Consider the following 21,885-nt stretch of genomic DNA (forward strand, 5'->3'; position numbering starts at 1 on the left):
AAATGTTTTGCCATAAACACATTATCGCCTCATCTGTTGCAGTAAGCAAATATTACGAAGGGGTTAAACAGGACCAAACTGCTTACACGCTGCTTCTTAATTCCCAACATGTAATCATTGTCCATACAGTGACAAATAGTAAGAAATAATACAAGGAAAACTTTAATAAGTACTATATCACATTTTGTAATTCCTTAACTGCACGGCTCTTGGTATATGATATATGCAGGCTCTTAAACCGTGCATTGCATAAGTATTCACCCCCCTTGGCCTTGGCCATTTCGTATCGTTACAACCTGGAAGGAAAATGGACTGAACTTGGATTATATCTCATGAATCTACACAAAATAGCCCTTAATATTGACCTCCAGGGAAAAAGCAATATAGTCTGTAAAATTACTTAGAAATAAAAATAGCAGAAGTAAAAGTTGGCCTCAAAAGTCACACGATTAGGTCAATGGAGTCAAACTGTGTGCCCGTATGACCTCAATATACTAAATAAACCTGTCTCTGGAAGAACCCAGAGTTGCTTAAAGAACATGCCTAAACAAACAGCAGCATCATGTGAACTGCACACTGATTTGATGTGGGATTCCTCCAGGGTTCTCCGGTTTCCTCCCAAACACATGCACTGGCAATTCTAAATTGGCCCTAGATATAAATTAGAGTGTAGTGTGTGTGTGTGTGTGTGTGTGTGTGTGTGGTGCCCTGCGATGGACAGGCGTCCCATCCAGTGAGTTTCACACCTAGTTTTCCAGAGATCCACTGCAGCCTTGACCAGGAAAAAGCACTTACCAAATGACTAAATGATTTGCTTAATTTTAAGAAATATTTATATACTGTGTATACGACATACCGACATCCAGATTGAATGTAATTAAATTGTAATTATACTTAAATTGTAATGAAATGTAATTAATACCCAGGACAGATGTCAGGGAAACCAAAAAAAAAAAAGTGTTTCAGATATCGGGGGAAAACATGTTGCATATTAGATTCTGCAACAAATGGCAAAGTTTGGAATTGGATTTGGGAAATAAATTTATTTTTGGAACTGGAAATGTTTGCATATAAAGACACTCGGTTGTTTTTTTTCTATTGTTAGGATTTTTTTCTGTTGTTAGGATTTTTTAATATTTACACTTTACACTGTGAATTGCTTCAATTAAAAAACATTTTAAAGCTTGATAGATTTTAAAGAAAAAATATCAGATGGGTATGGGTATCAGCTTATACTCAAGGTTTTGATGCTCCTTAGATCTGGAATCATTTACTAAATGTCTACACTTTTACTTTTATTAATAAACCAAAATTTCTTTGATCTTTCCCCTGTAGACTGGTGTCACATTTGCATACAGGAATCTGATTGGCTTTTATATTTTATGATGCTATAACACTTGCCTGCAAACACAATGCAGCAAAATCACTGCAGTGGCACTTTAATCTTTAGCATTTAATACAATCCCCTTCCAAAAGTATTGGAACAGCAAGGCCAATCCTTTTTTTTTTTTTTTTTTTGCTATACACTGAATACATTTGGGTTTGAGATCAAAAGATGAATATGAGATGATAGATCACAATTTCAGCTTCCATTTCCTGATATTTACATCTAGACGTGTTAAATAACTTAGAACATGGCACCTTTTGTGGCAGGCTACTCAATTTCTAGGCGAGCAAAAGTAATGGAACAGATAGTCTTAAAGTAAATAACACTTAATATTGGGTTGCATATCGCTTGCTTGCAATAGCTGTATCAAGCCGGTGACCCACTGACATCACCAAACTGTTGCATTTTTCTTTTCTTTTTTATTTTGTTGTAATAATCTTTATTTTGGAGTCTGTGTGCTTCTGTTATTCACGTTGTACTCATTAAAAAAAATAATAATTTCATTACAAACATCTGTTTATACAACAGATTTTTTTATTAAGAAAAGATCCAGTTAAACAGAGTACAAAAGGCATAAAATATTTCTTATGGATGTAAAGTTTAAAAAAGGATATAAAAACAGAGCTTTGCCAGAGTACAGCGATAATCATCAATAAAGCAAGCTCTGAAAGACAGAAGAAAAATCATTCAATTTCTGATATATTTTCTATACAATAACAGACTATCTTATTATGAAATGAATGATTTTCAATAATAATTATAGTTTTCTGTGCCTGGGACAAATCAAGTGTATATGATGTATAAGTATTCAAAAAGAAAAAAGTTGTGTGAGAAGGAAAAAAAAAACATTTTTGAAATCATACGGATTCTTAGAAATACTGCACAAGCCATAAATTAGCGCTGAGTCACATTTTGTGATGAAGTATTATTTTTTTTTTTGCTATTTATTGATATAAAACTTTTATGACGGTTTACACTCCTACCGTGGAAGGGATGTTGGACGAGTATTTCATAAACTTCCATAACTTGGCATTTTTCAGAAAACATATTTCACATTCTTACTGATGTGGAAAAAAACTCAGAAAACTTAGAAAATTGTCTACAATGTTGACAGAATAATATCTGAAGTTTAAATATGCTGTAAAACTATAATATACTAATATATTATCTCACATATTTCTCATATTTGTAGTAGAATCTGAAGCTATTTTCCCACTTGTTCCCTCCAGTCAAGTCAGGAACTGATGGTATAATATATATATATATATATATATATATAGAATTGTCATTGTTTTGGAATGAGATGTCCAACAAGCTCATACTGGCGTGATGGTCAGGTGTTCACATACTTTTGGACATATACACACTACCTGTATTTGTTTAATGCTCCAAATATTCATATCTGTGGATCTGTATTCAGATTTAAAACCCGAGTGGATGTGGCTTAAGAATTTTTTTTCTTTTTCTTTCATTCCAGCTCTTGCAATTATTATTTTTAAAATGTATTGTTTACATTCACATTAATGAACGTGGTGTTTCTTTGTCCTGCGAGCTTCATATCTGACTGTTTGCCCACAAGGAAGTAAAAACCTTCCAAGTGAATTTCCAGCAGTCCATCAGCGTTCTGTATCTGTATCTTTCTAGAACACATTATCTGTTCAATCCATATAATTCTCGCTCTCTCTCTCTCTCTCTCTCTCATATATATATACATACATATATATAGATCACTTAGTTGAACTGAACATAAATTTTAAAATTAACTATAAAATAAGGCATCAATTTGGCAACAGCTGTGACTTTTGCAGTAAAAGAACCAGGCACTGCAGCTAGAAAAAGATGATGAATAACTGAAATAACTGAAACCAGAAATGTTCAGGACGTGTAGCAGTGCATGTAAACAATAATTACAGTTGTGGCAGTGAGCGAGCTGGATGTACGGTGTTCAGGACAGGGACAGGGCTTTGGCCAGTCGAACCCAGAACCAGGACTGTGTGCATGGCCTGGTGTAGTCACACACTGTCAGGAAGCGCAGAATGCTGGGAAAAGGCTTCGTCATGGGCTTGTAGACCACAGGAATCAGCCGTTTGGTCCGAGCCCCTGTGTGGAAAAAATATAAGTTCAAAACAACACATCAGAGCATGGCAGGAAGTGGCAAGCAGCCACAGGAAGTTTCCATGAGGTGGATATATTTCTATTTTAAAGAAAAGAGTGAGAAACATAAAATGCTGGAAAGCACCACAGTCAATAAACTGTAGCTGTAGTGTGTCTGTGTGACTAGACGTGTAGTAAAGTGATTTTATTTCAAAACACATCAACAATCAGGCAAAATTAATATTTAGAAACAGACCTGGGCAAAGGCTGAGGGCAAATTTAGTCTGGAAGTCACAAGCATCGCTTTCCAAATAATCATCAGAAATGACGACCACCATCCTCTTGCACCTTAAAAACAAAATGTCAGGATTTCTCTAGATCTCATCACGTCTCATCCATTTAACGTACTATTAAAAAAAAAAAAAAAAAAAAAAGCTGCCATTAACCAAATGAGTTCAAAGTCTAGAGCCTGGAGATGAAGCCTTGTAAGCATCTGAGCCTTGCCTTCTCTCGATGAGCTCGCTGGTGATGGTCCACACGCATGTCCCGGGCAGGACGTCACGGTCAAACACACACAGCTTCAGGTTGTAGTCGGTCTGCTCCAGCTGTCTGATCATCTCATGGACAAACTGGAAGTCGCTCTGGCAGTAGCAAATGAATGCGTCGAACATCTCCGGCATGTGACCTGAACACAAGATCAGGACAAGATCAGGAAGTAAACAAATTAAAGCCAATTTCACAATCACAGTATTTGAATTTGATTAGTTTCCACTGAGTCTTCTCACAAACTCAATCAGAAGAGTTTTATCAGAGGAAACCGCTGTCTAGTCCTACACAGTCCAGAGTCCAGTGAAGTCTGGTGACATCCGGCTAAACCTAGCTGTGAAGCAGAAAAAAAAATCACCGAGCTGTGCTGAAATTACAAACCGTCATTTACGGTGATGCCTCGATCCTGGTGCCTGCTGTCCACCTCGGGCACCTGAACAGGAAGCTCCTTTTGCCTCTCTAGATACTTCCTGCAGTCGTCATCTGCACACAGAAACAAAGACATCTCCTTATTATGCTGTAGCTGCAAATTAACACTCATTAACATGCCTGCAACATCAAGATCATGGAAATGTAAGAGTCTGACCTTTTGGACAAAAATTAGTTCATGTTCTAAACATTTTATTAAGATGTGATAAAATACATGTAAGTAATATAAAAAATATGACATTGAAAAGTTGTACTTGCTTTGACTTTATTGAGAGTCAAAGCTTCATGTGTTAAAATTACACATAAAACCGTACAACTTCAAGGTACCACACCGTACCCTCACACAATTATCCAATCAGCCAATCATTTTTTTGTGTTTTTTGTTTTTCGCACCACTCTGTATGGAGACTATTTCGCATGGAAAATCCCAGAGAATCCCAACGAGAAAGATCAGCAGTTTCTGAAACACTCAAACCAGCCACCAACAAGATTGCATTTTTCCTCAGTCTGATGTTTGATGCGTATGTTAACTGAAACTGTGCATGATTTAACACATTGCCCTGCTGCCACATGATGCACTGCATGACTGACTGGATAATGGCATGAATGTGCATGTATGTGTCTCTAAAAAAGTAGCCAAATTTGCATATCACGTCCATTCTCTGTACTACTTATCCTATGCAGGGTCATGGGGGAGCCTGGAGCCTATCTCAGCAGCCTCGGGGCACAAGGCGGGGGACACCCCGGACACGGTGCCAACCGATTGCAGGGCTCGTTCACATTCCCATTCACACACTACAGACAATTTGGAAATGCCAACCAGCCTACAGATTATGTCTCGGGGAGGAAACTGGTGTGCCCAGAGGAAACCCCCCAAAGCATGGGGAGAAAATAGCAGATGTGAGATTTGAACCCACAACCTCTGACATGCGAGGCGACAGTGCTAACCACTGAGCCACCATAACCCCGCCCCTTACATACCACAACAATTTGTAATTTATTTGTAAACAAATGACTCTTCTGAAGCAATGCAGTCCTAACAGTATGTGATATGTATATGTATATGTATCTGATATGCATATTTGATTATGTATATTTGATTATGATTATTTTTTTTTTATGTCGTAAAAGCACGAGGCAGATTTTCGATCTATACATGAAGAGAAATAAGTAAAAGTGACCTATAAGCGGGCGCAGGTCTGAGATGATGTCCTTCCTCTCCGCCTGCTCCAGGAAGGACAGCAGCTTCGCCACCGTGGCCCCGGCGCGGGTCTGCCAGTCCTCCAGCAGCTTCTGGGTGGGATTCTCTCGCTTCTCGTAGTTTTTAATCTCCAGGTAGGTGAACTCCATTTTCTCGGCGATTTCAGTCCAGTCTGCTGCCACCGTGTTCGTGGGGTTTAAATACAGAGCCAGTCTTTTTCTCACGCTGTAGTTCAGAGCTATGGCTGGAATCGACTCATAGTCCACGCAGGAGGATGAACTCGACGACATGATGAGCCACTAACAAGTGTCAACCTTATTATTATTACTATTAGTAGTAATTAATAGATTAATTAATACTTTCCTGAACGGCGGTAATAACCTTCCTTTGCTCCTTTTAACTCATTTCAGAAAGAATTTTTACGAAAGAAACAGAACAGACTAATCTGACTACACTGTGTGTACACTTTATCTATTAGATTACGAAGTTTATCTCCGGGAAAGAGGAAACAATCGTGAATTTCATCATCAGTGACGTATTGGCACACATCCAATCACATGCCCGAGCTGATCCGCGTCATCTTAACACCGGAAGTAAAATTTCACCCTTGTCCATTTCAGGTACTTTTCTTTTACAGCTCACGTTTACTCTGTTTCTAGTCATTTATCATCTGTCAGAGAGGTTTTTCACGCAGCAATAGGTTTTAGACTAAATATGTTACAATCATGGTTTAAACTAAAAACTAAACTAAAAACTTGTCCCTTCTTATAAAGTTAGCGTTAGCGTGCGGCTAACATGAACTACTGCGTCTGTTTCAGGCAGTGAACATTCCCCTTAATGTTAATGTGTGTTTTTATAGAAATGAACATCATCTGCGTCAGTCAGTCTGTTGAGAAACCAGGAAACTGACAGGCGAAGTTCCCGGATGAAAGAGCAGTCTCTGATTTGTCCGCACCTGCGTTGATCCATGGGATATGTAGTTTTTGCAAATGGACTACAAACAGAACCTTGCATTTCTAGGTCTTGTGCCTGTTTAGTTTCTGTGGGCCTCATTCTTATGTGTTGAAAATGCAATTTTTCCTTTTTTTCACTTCAGGCCCCTTAAGATTATTAAAACTCAGAGGCTGTGTGGAGTCAATTCTATTTTGCCCCTGGTTCTGATTCTCCTTTTTACATATTCAAAAAGTATAAAACCTGGAAAATTCCATTCATCCATCTGTTTTCCTTTGCCGCTTTTCCTACACAGGGCCGCAGGGAGCCTGGAGCCTTTCCCAGGGGACCCGGGGCACAAGGTGGGGGACACGCTGGATTGGGTGCCAACCCATCACAGGGCACAATCACGCACACACTCACACACTACAGACAATTAGGAAATGCCTACAGCGCATGCCTCTGGACTGGGGAGGAAGCCAGAGTATGCAGAGGAAACCCCCGAGGCACTGGGAGAACGTGCAAACTCCAAGCACGGGATGGAGGCGCGATTCAGGCCCTCAACATTCATGAAGTCTAAATTAATTATTTTTATTTTTATTATTTGTTTATTTTTATTTTTTATTTTTCACACTGATTTGTCTTGGAAAGTTACTGTTCATGAAATGAATCAGCATTTATTCAGATTCACTAAACCTAAGAATTTTCACGCATGATGAAGCACAAAAATGGTTTACTTTTAATTGCAACTTTTCTACTCAACTCATACAGAAGCCCTTCATAAAATACAGTGTTATTTAACAAGTCAAGTGAAATGTAGCCTTGAGGTCTAAACTCCATGCAGGGATTAAAAAAAAAAGCATTTACTCTTTTAATTAAAAGTAAATCCTCCTCTGCTTCACATTCAGCACAGGAATAGATACAATCATTAACATGCTTCTTCTCTTCTCCTTTCTTGTAAATAGAGACCAGAAATAGGCTGCCACAACTTCTCACTTCTCATTTATGAGACAAATCTGCCTGCAGAGTGTGTGTGTGTGTGTGTGGTAATTCTCTGGCACTGAATGGTGTTCTTCTGTTTCACACTTTCACAATTTCATCTCAAAACACACATGCACTGTTGAATTAATAATAAAAAATACCTTATTTCTTTCAAATACACATCAAGGCTTACTGTAAACGTTAAATCATTAAAGTTAAATGAAGAATTGTGAGATATTTCTTGCAACTATGATTAGGAAAAACAAGAAAAATAAGTGAATAAAAGTAAAATGTTTTTCTTAATATATTTTCTTATGCTATATATTTTCTTTGGCTAAAATCTAGATGTCCTTGTGCTCACTTGGCACGTTTATACACCGATCAGCCATAACATTAAAACCACTGACAGGTGAAGTGAATAACATTGATTATCTCGTTACAATGGGAACTGTCAAAGTGTGGGATATATTAGGCAGCAAGTGAACAGTCAGTTCTCAAAGTTGATGTGTTGGAAACAGGAAAAATGGGCAAGCGTAAGGATCTGTGCGACTTTGACAAGGGCCAGACTGTGATTTCTAGACGACTGGGTCAGAGCATCTCCAAAACGGCAGGTCTTGTGGGGTGTTCCCAGTATGCAGTGGTTAATACCTACCAAAAGTAGTCCAAGGAAGGACAACCAGTCAACCGGCGACAGGGACATGGGCGCCCAAGGCTCACTGATGCACTTGGGGAGCGAAGGCTAGCCCGTCTGGTCCAATCCCACAGAAGAGCTACTGTAGCTCAAACTGCTGAAAGAGTTAATGCTGGTTATAATAGAAAGGTGTCAGAACACACAGTGCATCGCAGCTTGCTGTGTATGGGGCTGTGTAGCCACAGACCAGTCAGAGTGCCCATGCTGACCCCTGTCCACTGCCGAAAGCACCTACACCGGGCACGTGAGCATCAGAACTGGACCATGGAGCAATGGAAGAAGGTGGCCTGGTCGGATGAATCGCATTTTCTTTTCTATCATGTGGATGGCTGGGTGCATGTGTGTGTTGCTTACCTGGGGAAGAGATGGTACCAGGATGCACTGTGGGAAGAAGGCAAGCTGGCGGAGGCAGTGTGATGCTCTGGGCAATGTTCTGCTGGGAAACCTCGGGTCCTGGCATTCATGTGGATGTTACTTTGTCACACACCACCTACCTGAACAAGTCGATCCAACTTGCAGGACTTGAAGGACCTGCTGCTAACGTCTTGGTGCCAGATACCACAGCAATGCACAAGGGCGACCTACACACTATTAAGCAGGAGGTTTAATGTTATGGCTGATTGGTGTATTTATGTGATGTGTTCAGTATAAGGATCAACTTGTGACTGAAAGGTGTTGGCTTCAGCACTTTATCCTTAATCCTTTTTTAAATTTTAATAATTTACATTTACATTTTACATTTGTGGCATTTCTCAATGAACACATCAATAACAAATACATCCTGATCCTGGTTCATTAGGTCACGGTCTAATAATACTAACAGTCTAAAAAAAACTTTGCTGGGGAGGTAATGTAGTAAGAAAAGCACACAGACAACATTTGGGCATTTTTGAATCATCTCAATTCATCATCACAGTAAAAAAAAAAATAAAGGAAGAATGGAGTTCTGAGGGAAGTGGAAAAATCCACACGTGCATTTCACCTGAAGAATTTGGTTTCCATTTTTCAGTCATAAGATTTTCACAACTTCCACAGTTCTTCAAATTTCCTCTTGAATAATAAGGTTTAATAAAATGTATGTCATGGGTTAAGTCACTTGACCTGTAATAGCATGCTGTTTAACATAACAGCAAAAAGACATACTGAATCACAATGTCTTCTTCTTCTTCTTATTATTATTATTATTTCCAAATTGCAGCTTATCATTAAAAACCTGCTTTTTCTTTCATATTGACCTGAAATATTCCTGAGTGTGTGGTAAGGAGTCACCCCCTGCTGGTCATGAACACACACAGAACTGCTCTTAGAGAAAATGAATCAACACCTTCTAACCAATCAGATTCAAGAATTCAACAGCTGTGGTATAAAATGATTTAAATGTGTAAGGGGAATTTGAGGAACGGTATTTCTCTAAGGGAAATGAAAAACTCCTGTTCTAAACCATGAGGTCTCCCATCATCTGACGTTCAATAAATTAAAAACCACTTGATTTTTGAAACCTTTCCTTTATTTATTCCAATGTACAAAATCACTTTCAGAATAAATGTGTTCTGGTTTTATCATAAAGGCAATAAAGAATTTTTCATTCCTAGCCTCCTTCAAAAACCTTGGAGGTCATTTTATCATTTACTCAGAAAAAATCCAGCTCTACAAGTTTCGGTAATATCATGACTAAAGTATCTGGAATATAATAAAACATCTTGTAAAAAGTGCAGTACAATCTGTACAGTGCTTACAGAAAACATAGACACCCTTTTCGCCGGTTCGGTTCAGATTTTCTGCTCTGGCACTTGGTCAGATGGTTAAGTGACAGAACATTAACACTGTTTTTGAAAACAAACCTCAAATACATACATATTTTCTTCCTTCTAGTTTCCTCCTAATGTGTGTAAGGCACAGACGTGTGCACTGGTGATGTTGTATCAGGTGTATCAGGCGTTTCATACCTGTCTTGGTAACATCATTAATTACTTATACGATGAATATTTTTTAAAGGTCAAGTTTGTCATTTTTAAAAGTGCATCTACATCTGTAATAATCACAATCAATTTCAAAGATACCTTAGACAAAATGTGTGATATTGCTATGCAATGGATTTGGCTAGTTTCATTTTAAGTTTACATTTTTCTGGCCTGGACATTTCCGGCCTTACCCTCACCCCAAAAAAAGATCATCTCAGATCCACCACTATTACCTAGGAAGTTCATATAGAAAAAGAAAAGCCAACAGGTATATATAGTTTCAGCACAGGGGTGGGGGTTGGTTAGGGGATGAGGCGAAGTCTTGCCAATGTTTTCACTGCAATTACAATTTACCTCACAGGCAGCACTTCTAAAATTTACAAACTGCTTCTTTAATTTTTAGAATTAATTCCCCTGATAAGTTTAAACTTAAAGTCCTTTGCACTGCATTTTGCTGTATATCAATGGAATATGTTTAAACATCAGTCTCAGGCTTTTATGATTTTAAAAGGTGTCTAGCTTCCTATAAGCTCTGTACTTACAATACAATCTTTATCACCTTAGCAAGTCTGTATATCAAAAATACAGCATCACTCACGGTCTTTAACAAGGACAAGTGAACGCACCATTAAAAACGACTGTGGTCATTTTCATAAAAAAAAAATAATAATAAACAGGAATAGCTCCTATGGAGAAGGCACAGGTCAGGGTGATCAACAAACTGGAGGACATTTGTATTTCTGTATAGAAAAAAAGTACTGCAGCAACAAATGTTTCTGATTCCCACACAACACTGATGACGGAATCTTCACTGAAGGATGTCAAGCCTCTTTTTCTTTTCTTTTCTTTTCTTTTCTTTTTTTTAAACAAAATTACCTCAAAATTTCCTAATAATACCACATTTCCTATGGTATAATACAATTATGGGTGAAAGGGTATGAATAATTATGATATGCTCATTGCACAAACCATTATAATGGTTTTTGATACATACAGTCACTAATTATGACATTATGTCGTAACACTGCCACAATGGTGCTAGGATAAAAATAGCTGCAAGCAGTGATTTAGGGGTCCAAGCACTTTGCAATAGATTTTGAAATCAAGTTTAAAGCAAGTATTTTTCAATGGACTTGGACAGTCTTCATGTATAAGACATGGGTTTTGCAGATGACATCCTACAGCATTGCACATGGAAATGACTGTGACTATTACAGATTTTTTTTTTTTTTGTTAAAAGTGAAACTTTTAAATTTTATTATACCTTCATACCAATATACAGTCACACCCATAATTGTAATAATTGTAAAAATTGTAAAAACAGACCTAACCTCCAGACATAGCTGCATACTCTATGCAAATGTGCTCTTTGGTTGTTTCTGACGATAAGAATACACTCAGGTCTGAATAAATGACTGAACCTATGAGGAATGTTGATCATTCAGTCACACTATAGTATTCCTCAGTACTATTGCTTAGACGCAGTAAGCATTCTTTTAAAATAATACAAAAACCAGGATAAAAAAACGCTGATATATATTTATAAAAATAAGTTTCTTCAAATCTCAACTGATTATCCTGCATGTCAAAATTGGATGGATACACATGTCAAAATGCGCAACCACTACAGTGATTAAAATACGAGTGCTTCCAAACGTCGAATAACAGAATGAGCTATTAACCTCATATCATGTAAAAAATAAAAAATAAAAAAATAATAATCCATGATGATTGTTAGCTGAGAGCACAGTGCAGACTTGCATGGAAGAAACACACATCTGTTCCTCTGGATTTACCTATGTGGTGGTCGTACAAGTGCGGCTCTGTGCCATTTTTCCCCTTGGTTAGATTCTAACCATCACACAGTGAGCTTAAGAGAAATTACTCAAAGAGTATCTTACAGTATCGATTTGCTCCAGGCCGTTGGTGTGGACTCCAATCAACGGCACTAAATTCATTATGAACAAATTTCACCCGAGGGTGTGAGGGGGGAGGGAGTTAATTTGGATCTATTAAAGGCAGTAAACATTTATTCTGCTGCATTTCTACCGAGCCACATTTCATGGCCGAGAGTCTTAAAATGAACTCTTATTCACAATGTTTGATTTCTGCAAACTCGACATCCTAATCTAGAATACTTGCACCATACATTTAAAGGAGTACTCCATTATTTTTCAAAGTAATCTCTATGCATTTCCACTGTAGTGTGTGTGATTACCTCAAACGACAGGTTACTTTGTACTGAGAAAAAAAAAACAACTGTTTACTCAAAACTCACTTATAATGAAAGTTTAAACACAGTTGTTAAATTTAGTAGAGTATCATGTGAAACATTTCAGCCAAAGGTATTACTAATTTATGCTCTAAATGTATATAATTTGTCCTCATGACAAATGTGATGTGATTACTTTTACAGACAGAATAATTTTCGGTTATGAATACATGATAAATATAAATGAGAACATACTTCAATTACATTATTTTCACAATGTTCAGAATTTCTAGGGCTGCCAATAATTAAAATGAGCTAAAATACATTTTGATAAGGGTTTTTATTTTCTTAGAATACTTCAGGTAAAGGTTAGATTTCTCTCATATTTGGGGTGTGAGATGAGTTCATTAACCACAAAGACGTTTAATTTTTTCATAAGCTTTTTTATCCAGCTTTACCAAGGGGTGCCAGTAATTATGGAGCTGACTGTATAGTTCATATTTTAAATATATATTTGTTAATATAATATATATTATATCAACAACCTTGCTTAGGCTTCCATTAATACGAGTTTGGAGTAAACAGGTTTTCTTTTCTCAGTACAGGGAAATGTGCCGATTCAGATCGGATTCGTTTTCTGTAAATGTATGTATTAAGTCGGATGACGTCTGTAGAAGATAGGACTGATACGCACGGGATAAATCAGAGATGTACGCATGATTGTCACATTAAAAAATCCATGTGTGCTACATACACATCATTTTAATACAAACTGATCGCTCTGATTATCATTAGAAGTGCTTGTTGTAGGGGGCGTGGCCACAAGTAATGCATGTGACCACTAGTAGGTCACATGACCCTCACATGTATGTAGGCTGTACCTGGTACATACCTAAAACCCCCCAGTAGTGTGGCTTGTTTGACAAGTCCTTTTAAACGTCATCTATATTTTATTGTTCTGCATTTTAAACTCGGACTTGGTTACGTTTTGCTTTTAGATGATAGAAAACAGTGAGCGTTTTGTGGAAACTTCTTTTCCCACATGATATAATGGCAAACATATCAATTCAGACAGAATATATGACCTGGTGTTATTTCTACTGGTCATTTTATAGAAGTTAAAATACAGTGTAATCTTTCCAGACGCATCAACGCAGAGTCAGTAAAAATGTTTGTTGTAATCACATATACGCTACAGATGGATAGAGATTATGTTAAAAATAAACGCTAAGGTATTCCTTTAACTTTCTCAGTGATTAATCCAATCCAAGCACAGAGCTGAGCAGGCTGAGGGTTAAGAGTCTTGTTTGAGGGCCCAGTCATCGCTCTCTGGCAGTTCTGGGATTTGAACTCACAACCTTCTAGCCACTATCACTAATGAATCAATAAGAGACCAGTGGTCCTGATAAACCTCATTCCTACATGGCGGATAAAACCGAATGAGCTTGGCTAAAAAGAATCTAAAAAATCTAATCCAAGCTCTAAACCTTCCTCTTGTGTACTTTATTATTTGTGCAAAGCCAATTAGACATGTCACTATTTATGTGTTTGAATGTCATTGTAAACAACAGCTTCTTTGTGCCATGCCTGCTCTGTGTGTATGTGTGTCTGTGTGTGTGTGTGTGAATCTGCGTGTGTGTATGTGTGTGTGTGTGTGTGTGTGTGTGTTTAATGCAGATAAATCTGTAGACCACAGGACTCTACAGCCTCAACCCAGATGTATAACGCTGCTTAACAGGTGTGTGTCTGTGTGTGTGTGTGTGTGTGTGTGTGTGTGTGTGTGTGTGTGTGGTGGGAGTGTCTGAGATACACAGCCCTTGCTGAGGAGTCTGCTTTGTTCTGAGTGGGCTGGAACAGGCGCCAGTTTCCCCTGGATGAAGGCAGAGTGGTGATCATTAGTGGGCAGGAGTGGACTGGCACAGGGGGCGTCTCCGGGAATTTCAGGGTCCGGAGCGAATCAGAAGCCGCCCTGGACGAACGGGTGGCTGAGCAGCACCTCTGCGGTGGGACGCCATTTCTCCTCCACGAAGACCTGGCGTAGGAAATCCCGGCACGCGTCCGATACACCCTCGGGCAGGTTGGGCTTCGTGGGCTGAGTGGCGATTTTAAAAATGGCCGCCATCGCTTCATATTCGGCCCATGGCGGCTTCTGGGTGAGCATCTCCACCACCGTGCAAGCTACGCTCCTGAGAGGAGAGAGACAAAAATCTTTTGGTTTTGCTGTTGTGTTTTCTGATTTTCTGTTATATTACTGATTATCCCAAGTGACCAGATAACATTTGTCATATAACTTTCCATGTCATACAACATCATGCAAATCATTCACCAATAATCCGTTAATGCTGTTAATGAATCCATTCATCTGTATGTATAATATTCAGTAATGATCAAAATTGTAGGTTAAAGGTCATTACCAGACATCAGCTTTGCGGCCGTAGCCCTCTCCGTTGATCACCTCTGGACTCATCCAGTAGGGGGTGCCAGTGACTGATTTAATGCCTGTGCCTGACATGCAGATGGTCTGAATGCGTTTGCTGGCACCGAAGTCTCCCAGCTTCACGTTTCCGGAGGAGTCCCTCAGAATGTTAGCACCTGAGCGAGACACACACATACAACTTACTCAGATGTACACCTGAGACAACCACAGTGAAACTGTGTATCATCAGTGTTATTAGAGCACTGACCATATTTAGTTTTGCACTGTAGCTATGAGCCTCATGTAGCGACCGAGCAGAATCGCATTCAGTTTTTCACTGATGTGCTGATGTGTTTAGGACACAGCGGAACTACAAAACATTACCATGTACATCCATGGCAAGGATCCAATGGAGCAAATGTTTTCCATACTCTCTCTCCCCTGTCAATCACAGTAACACTAGCTAATCCTGGAGAGCTGGCTGGTAAGTCGGAATGCTATAATGTTATAAGGGAGCCATCCTGAACAAATGTAATAACTTTTCCCTTAACGCAGTTTGATATCATTCCATGTACTGGACTCCAGTTTCCAAAGTTTGAATTGGAATGTTGGAGCGAGACACGTAAACATCCGCTTCCATACACTCATGTATGCCAGACGCATATAATTATTTGGGGTTAAGATTCTAGTACTTGGAGTTTGAGACGTGCTGTCCTCTCTTCCCACGCCTCCATTCGGACTTGTTTTCCGTTGGACTGGCCTGTATGTTGCCTGTGAGATTTGTGCTTGTTTGAGCAGTGACTAATTCGCGCCAGCCACAAGATCCTCCACACCCTGAGAGTGTAGCCGAACTGACGACAGAATGCACAGAGAGAGAGAGAGAAAGAAAGAAAGAAAGAAAGAAAAGAAAGAAAGGGGAACTCGGTACCTCATTCTCTTTTCTCTGCTTCAGTTGATATTTCCACAGGACTTGGGTTTGTTATGGGAATGTGAAAGACCGGCTCGCTCAGACATAAATCAATTAAATGCCTGAGGTTTAATCTTGGCACTCATGCTGCCTGATATCGCACCACGAGCAGTGCACGCTTATCCGGTGTGTAATGGAAGCAATGCAAGCATGGTCTGGTGGAGAAATGTGATTTATGTGGTTGTCTACGGAAAAAAAAGGAACGAATCTGATGAGTTTAGGGTGAAGGAATGCAGGGTTTCTCTCTTTCCTGCTTCTTTTGGACAGAGCTAAAGGCAGTACTGTTGTCTGATGCAAGAGAAAGCCAGACCAAAAATATTTCCCCTAATATCTGACACTGAGCAGTTAAGAGGTGTATTCTTAGCATATGGCTATGATATGATACGCCAGGGAATTTCCCACTTCATATTGTAACACAGTTTATGAAACAGTGGTGCCTCAGGAGTTAAGGTTCAGTGCAAATGAACAGAAGTTTCTGGATTCAGATCCCAGCACTGCCACTCCTTTGCCACCAACACTGTGCTGGTGCTGATGCCGGGGCAGGTACGGGTTCTCAGAAGTCTATATGTCTATGAGTCTTTCAGCCTGCCTGTGTCCACATGTCTGTCTTTCCATTTGCCTATGTGTTTCTCTGTCTGTCTGTCTGTCTGAACATGTGTCTGTCTGTCCAAGTGCCTATGTGTCTATCTGCCATTGTACCTATGTGTCTGTCTTTACATGTGTCTATGTGTCTGTCTGAACATGTGTCTATGTGTCTGTCTGAACATGTGTCTATGTGTCTGTCTGTACGTGTCTATGTGTCTGTCTGAACATGTGTCTATGTGTTGATTAAATTGATAAATATAAATGTGATATTTCAGTTGCCTTTATTAAAATATATTATTATAATTTTCCATGTCACACTTTCAAATTAATATTATTTATTTACTTCATGATTAAGTTATGTAATTACATTTAATGTTTTATTGCTGCTATCGATCATCTGACACTCTATCTTAACCTTGTAAGATTTTGTTTTGCGTGTCCTTGTCATTTGTTGTGTCCTGTTTTTTTGCAGCAGACAAAACAATTTCCCTCAGGGATCAATAAATAACCAGTGAAGTCTCACTGTCTCACATCAGACTGCATAGTAACAAGTATCTGATTGGATGTTAAGGATCCATTATGGCATAATCTGTATTTATTAATTATTTACTGTATTAATAATTTCTTCCTTACTCTTTGTTAAACAGGCTTGTGAAAACCTCAAAAAATCCTAAGATGTGGACAGTTTGTTGCATATATTGTGTATTGTGGAAATGTGGTCCATTTGTGAAATATTTTGCAGCCATTACCTTTGATATCTCTGTGGACGATCATGTTGCTGTGGAGGTAGAAGACTCCCTGCAGGATCTGTCTGGTGTATCTGCGCGTCACCTTCTCTGTCAGAGCACCGTACGCCTTTAGCTGGTCTTTTATTGAGCCCTGAACACACACCCATACACACACACAAGCACAAACGCTCAGCGTACACATGCCAGGACACAATATTCTTTGACAGAGGAGAGGCAGGAAGTACAATCTGGTGTAAAATAATATTGATGTGGTCGTAGGAAGGACTGTGTGATGAAGCCAAAACTTAATATTTTATCAAAAAAAAATCTAGTTGACTTTAATTCCAAAAAACTGTTACTATAACAATGAAACAATCCAGAGAACAAAAAAATGTTTTACAGCAAACTGTTAAGAGCCGCTGCACCGCAAACCTGTCTGGTGGTACAGCATAAATAGTTTAAATGTTCTTAATATCCTATTAAAAGGTCCTCATAAATCATACCAAACCAATTCCAGGCAGCTGACAATGCACCTTTTTTCCATTTTAGTATATGGTGGAAGAACATGACAAATAAAAATGTCGCTTACAATACACCATTACTTTTTTTTTTTGCTTAAATTTTCTGCCACACATTGATGTAGCATTTTATTCCTCTTACAACACAGCAATTTGTCAACAATTACAATTTTTTATTTATAGAAGAATGCCACATCATACTTTTTATCCATTCATAGTTACATTTAATGTTGTGGGACATCCCCAAACAAGTTACTTCCTGCTATCATTTACGTCACAACAGCTATAGTTATAATCTGTAAGAGTTTTTTCACTCTCTCGTTTTTCCCCTCTGTTGATGTTAATAAGACAGTTTGTTACCAAGAAACCACAAAACACAACGTCCTGCATCCTTCCGTCTTTCCAAATAACACAAAGTTACAGCTTTACCACTGACTGTTAAAAAGCTCTGACACTGGAGACTCCTTCCATAAATAAATATACATATAAATATCCTCACAGAAAACTTCACCATATCAACAATTACATGTTGAATAAAAACACATTTTAATCTTTTTATTATTAGGCTTAGATGTGGAGCATGCACCTTACAAGTGCATGTGCATGGTGTTACTATAGGTACAATATTGCATTAAAACAAGCTCATTATAGCGGCAACATCTTCTGACCAATCAGAATGGAGAATTCAACAACGCTGTGGTATAAGTAAAATTAGGGGTATATATTTGTGTATTTAATGTCCTGTGTTCTTCAGTGGCTGTAGTTCCCAAATATCCCCGTGGGGAAACATATTTATCTATCCATTTCCATTATGATTAAAATCTCTGCCTAATGAACAACAGTAAAACAACATGTTTTGTAGCGTGTTAAATAACATTTTGTACAAATTTACTTAAGGAAAAAACATCCCATAATTTACTATAACAGAAAAACACAGCACTCCTCTGACAAGAAAACAGAATCTGCCAAGACGTGTCCTTCAGTGTGTTTTTCACACACAGCCTAGTTTCCACATGCTTACCCAGCTGGAACTGGAAGTGTGTTGAGGTGTTTGTCCAGATATAGAACCGGTTCTATTCCCTAACCGTGTGTTTGTGTGTTTCTTTGACAATCCGATCCAAGCAGGCTAATGTGTCCTGCATTTCCTTTGCCTTCCTGTTTTTGCCCTCGTATGCTGGAAACAATGTCTCCTCGAGGTCTGTGCCGAGAAACGCAAATTCCAGTCGACTCAGCGCCTCCGCAACCACTTAACCTCACAACTGATCCCATAATCCTGCTGCAAAACATGCTAACTCAGTTGTTTTAATATCTGTACAGTATTTATAATACATATCTGTATGAATATCATCCACTTTATACTTTATAGGCATGTGCCAATATTAAACTTTCATATAACTGCCAAACCTTTTGTCATAATCTAAAATATTAGCATTATCTTTTTATAAATGCTATAACTTTAATCACCAAATGACTAACACAGCCAGCTAACCAATGCTAGCTATAGCAAGAACAGATACTACACAAGTATTAGGACTCCATGTCATTTTTAACAGTAATAAGTAATCTGTGTAGAATTACAAAACCTTTCAATATGTTTATAAATTTACTAAAATGGCATAGGAATATTACACTAAGATTTACGAATAACATCAATGTGCGGTTTAGCCGGCTAGCTAACTGGAAGTAACCTGACATTGTCACAGCTTGACACAAGTGTCTTAGTATCTTACTCTCGAGTTTGCATGAACATTTTATTTTAGCATTAGCTGAACCTGTCACAATAAACATATTTCTCATAAAACATTATTAGCTAAATTAGTTAACATGCTAGATTAGCATGCTAGTTCTGTGGATAAATTTTCCATGTGCGATGTGACCATGTATTGTTTACCATAGTGGACATTTTAAGAACTCATGTGTAATGCTCCTTCAGGTTTTTTTTTTTTTTTTTTTTAATTAAAAACTGAGAAAAGGAAAAACATGAATTTAGCACTTTTTGTGTGTCTACTTGAATCATGTTAGCTAGGGAACAGAGAGTTACCATGCATTTGTAAATCTATTTCTCAGTTACAGCGTCAGTTCTCAGTGAGCACAAACGCTCCCGAGACGTCCAGAGACATCATTTATGATTTAAATGAGCCTATAAAAGGACATTGTTATTCATCCTTTATAAATCAGTCCTGGGTCTTCTTGTTCAGACCCCTAAAAAAACTCCCTTTTTGGTCTGTATTAAGTTTGACATCTTGTATTCAACCACAATAGTAATATTTTCTCGAAAACATATAAAGCTTTCACTACAGCCAACATGCAGACGTCAAATAAACCTCTGGCATCAAAGACATCTTTTTTTCTTTTAAAAGTCTTTGAGCTCAGCGGGTTCTGTCTCTCATCATTGCTTTCCACACATGAAACATGATGAATATCACAATAAATTGTACACTCTTAGAAAACAAGGTTTCAGACAGGGTTATTCGGTTCGTTCCTCTGGCTGTATCTGTAAAATTGGATGTAGAACTCTAGACGATGAAAATGTTAGCGCTGTTAGCACCCTAAAGACCGCTTGAGGAACCTTTTTCCTAAGAGTGTTTACCTGATTATTGACCCAAGCCTTTAAACATTTCTTATTGATACATTATTCTTCTCATGTTGTGTCCTGTCCTGACAGGGGGAAATAGTGTGTGTGTGTGTGTGCGTGTGTGTGTGTGTGTGTGAGTGAGTGTGCTCTGAGCGACGCCACAGCTCCTGCCAGAGAAATATATAATCCCTCGCCTTTTTTCCAGACACTATGAGTAAGACTCTTAAAGCGAGTCTCAAAAAACAGGACAGTGTCTCGTTAAAGCTCTACTTTATTGAGAAACTGAACTTATAAAACTGAGCTACAGTGCTAACAAAGGTTATATCTGCTGTTTGGCCAGCTTCAGTTGGATCCTAGTCGTGTTTACTTCCTGTGATATCAGATAAAATGCTTTTTTTTTGACTGAAGGGTGGATCAGCGACTAATAATAATCATTAATAAAGCAGATGTACCAGACAGCAGATGACTAAAATGTTTACTGAGTCACCAAAACCCCAAAAATCTCACCAGAACTATATATCAGGTTAAGTAGCAGGTCATAATGACCTCCACATTGACTCAATGCTGTCTCGGTGTGTGTAAATGTAATATAACGTACACACCCCAGGCATGAACTCCACAAAGATGGACAGCTTCCTCTGGTCGGGGTCACGTAGGCAGCCGTAGTACTGGACAATTCGCTCATGACGGAGATTCTTCAGGAGCTGGATCTCGCATTCAAGTGCGTTCACTTCCTACATAGAAGACAAGAGAGAAAGGAGCGAGATGAAACCATGACTTTGTGTCAAGTGTTGAATGAATCGCTCTGTATATTTACAACATATTAAGCACTAATAGAACTGGATTCATCTGATCAAAAATGTACTTTTTAAGAGATGTGACTGTCTGATTTGGATGAGTGTTGGTGAAGTACCACCTCAACAAAACATGTTTGATGTCTGAAGTTGCACTGGCACAATAAGGCAAATGCAAATAAAGTCGAATGTACAATACAGTGCATGACCTTCAAAATGTCAGAATTGTTGACCCTTTTGCGCTACGCAGTTTTCATTGCAAGTTGTTTTGTAGATGTTGGAGTGTGCATGCTACACAATTGCTCGCAGACGAGCCTCACACACTACACAATCTTTTACTTGGAGAGATTCCAGACAAATCACACCTGATCCCCAAATCCTGCTTCAAACATGAGAAATGTCTATCGTTTGACTTTGTGACTGTTACTATTTCGGACAGAATCAATCAAGTAAAACAAGAAATAAGAAAAGATGTGGAGGAAATAGTAGTCTGGGTGATGTGGGCAGCAAGAAGTGTCTGTTCTGCAAAGAGAACTGGAGGTATAGTGCAAAAGAAACATAGCTAATTCCCTACTGCACACCACCAGAAATCATGTCATATTTGTTTTTATATTTGCTGTTCCTAACAACAAATTGAGTATGACATACCAAATAAATTATTGGTAAAATTATTGTTGCACGGATGATAAACTGGATTCAGTGATCTGCTGCGCATGACAGCAGATCAATTTGATTTCCTCTCGGACTCTGATTGGCTGTTTCTCAGCTCTGTTCTTACTTACTAGTAGGTTCTCCCTACTCAATTCATCACCAAGAAAATCATATACACTCGCCTCAGTGCCTTAGTAATGCATAAACATAAATAAATCT

At 38.5% G+C, this 21,885-nt stretch overlaps 2 protein-coding genes and 1 long non-coding RNA gene across 4 annotated transcripts in view; 1 reads left to right on the forward strand and 2 right to left on the reverse strand.

Annotated features, from left to right (window-relative positions):
* Nucleotides 1-1,901: 1,901 nt before the first annotated feature.
* Nucleotides 1,902-6,140, reverse strand: myd88 (MYD88 innate immune signal transduction adaptor). Its single transcript, XM_026938292.3, has 6 exons — nt 5,638-6,140; nt 4,409-4,510; nt 3,986-4,166; nt 3,738-3,829; nt 3,299-3,487; nt 1,902-2,051 (listed from the first exon to the last, which is right to left on the reverse strand). Exons 1-5 carry the CDS (start codon nt 5,945-5,947, stop codon nt 3,333-3,335), a joined length of 840 nt encoding a protein of 279 aa, XP_026794093.1. The 5' UTR covers nt 5,948-6,140; the 3' UTR covers nt 1,902-2,051; nt 3,299-3,332.
* LOC113541357 (uncharacterized) lies at nt 5,650-7,746 on the forward strand. Its single transcript, XR_003404172.3, has 4 exons — nt 5,650-5,791; nt 6,136-6,277; nt 6,517-6,677; nt 6,904-7,746. It is a non-coding gene; the product is annotated as an uncharacterized LOC113541357 (long non-coding RNA).
* Nucleotides 7,747-9,748: 2,002 nt separating this feature from the next.
* Nucleotides 9,749-21,885, reverse strand: part of map3k22 (mitogen-activated protein kinase kinase kinase 22) — a 59,059-nt gene continuing 46,922 nt past the window's right edge. For both annotated transcript variants that reach the window (XM_026937850.3, XM_026937851.3), the window contains exons 15-18: nt 20,824-20,955; nt 17,150-17,279; nt 14,847-15,024; nt 9,749-14,618 (exon numbers count right to left, since the gene is read on the reverse strand). In XM_026937850.3, the coding sequence (XP_026793651.2) occupies nt 14,390-14,618; nt 14,847-15,024; nt 17,150-17,279; nt 20,824-20,955 (669 nt within the window). In that variant the 3' untranslated portion in view covers nt 9,749-14,389. The remainder of the gene's footprint in view (nt 14,619-14,846; nt 15,025-17,149; nt 17,280-20,823; nt 20,956-21,885) is intronic.

Source organism: Pangasianodon hypophthalmus, chromosome 22, assembly GCF_027358585.1.
Source record: "Pangasianodon hypophthalmus isolate fPanHyp1 chromosome 22, fPanHyp1.pri, whole genome shotgun sequence".
NCBI classification, from domain to species: domain Eukaryota; kingdom Metazoa; phylum Chordata; class Actinopteri; order Siluriformes; family Pangasiidae; genus Pangasianodon; species Pangasianodon hypophthalmus.

Excerpts from the sequence above, each read along its gene's own strand:
- myd88 (XM_026938292.3), bottom strand. The coding sequence starts at position 5,947 with ATGTCGTCGAGTTCATCCTCCTGCGTGGACTATGAGTCGATTCCAGCC. Across the intron at positions 4,511-5,637 it reads AGACCTGCGCCCGCTTATAG|ATGACGACTGCAGGAAGTAT; the intron begins GTCACTTTTACT and ends TTCTGTGTGCAG. Across the intron at positions 4,167-4,408 it reads AGGCATCACCGTAAATGACG|GTCACATGCCGGAGATGTTC; the intron begins GTTTGTAATTTC and ends TCTTGTGTTCAG.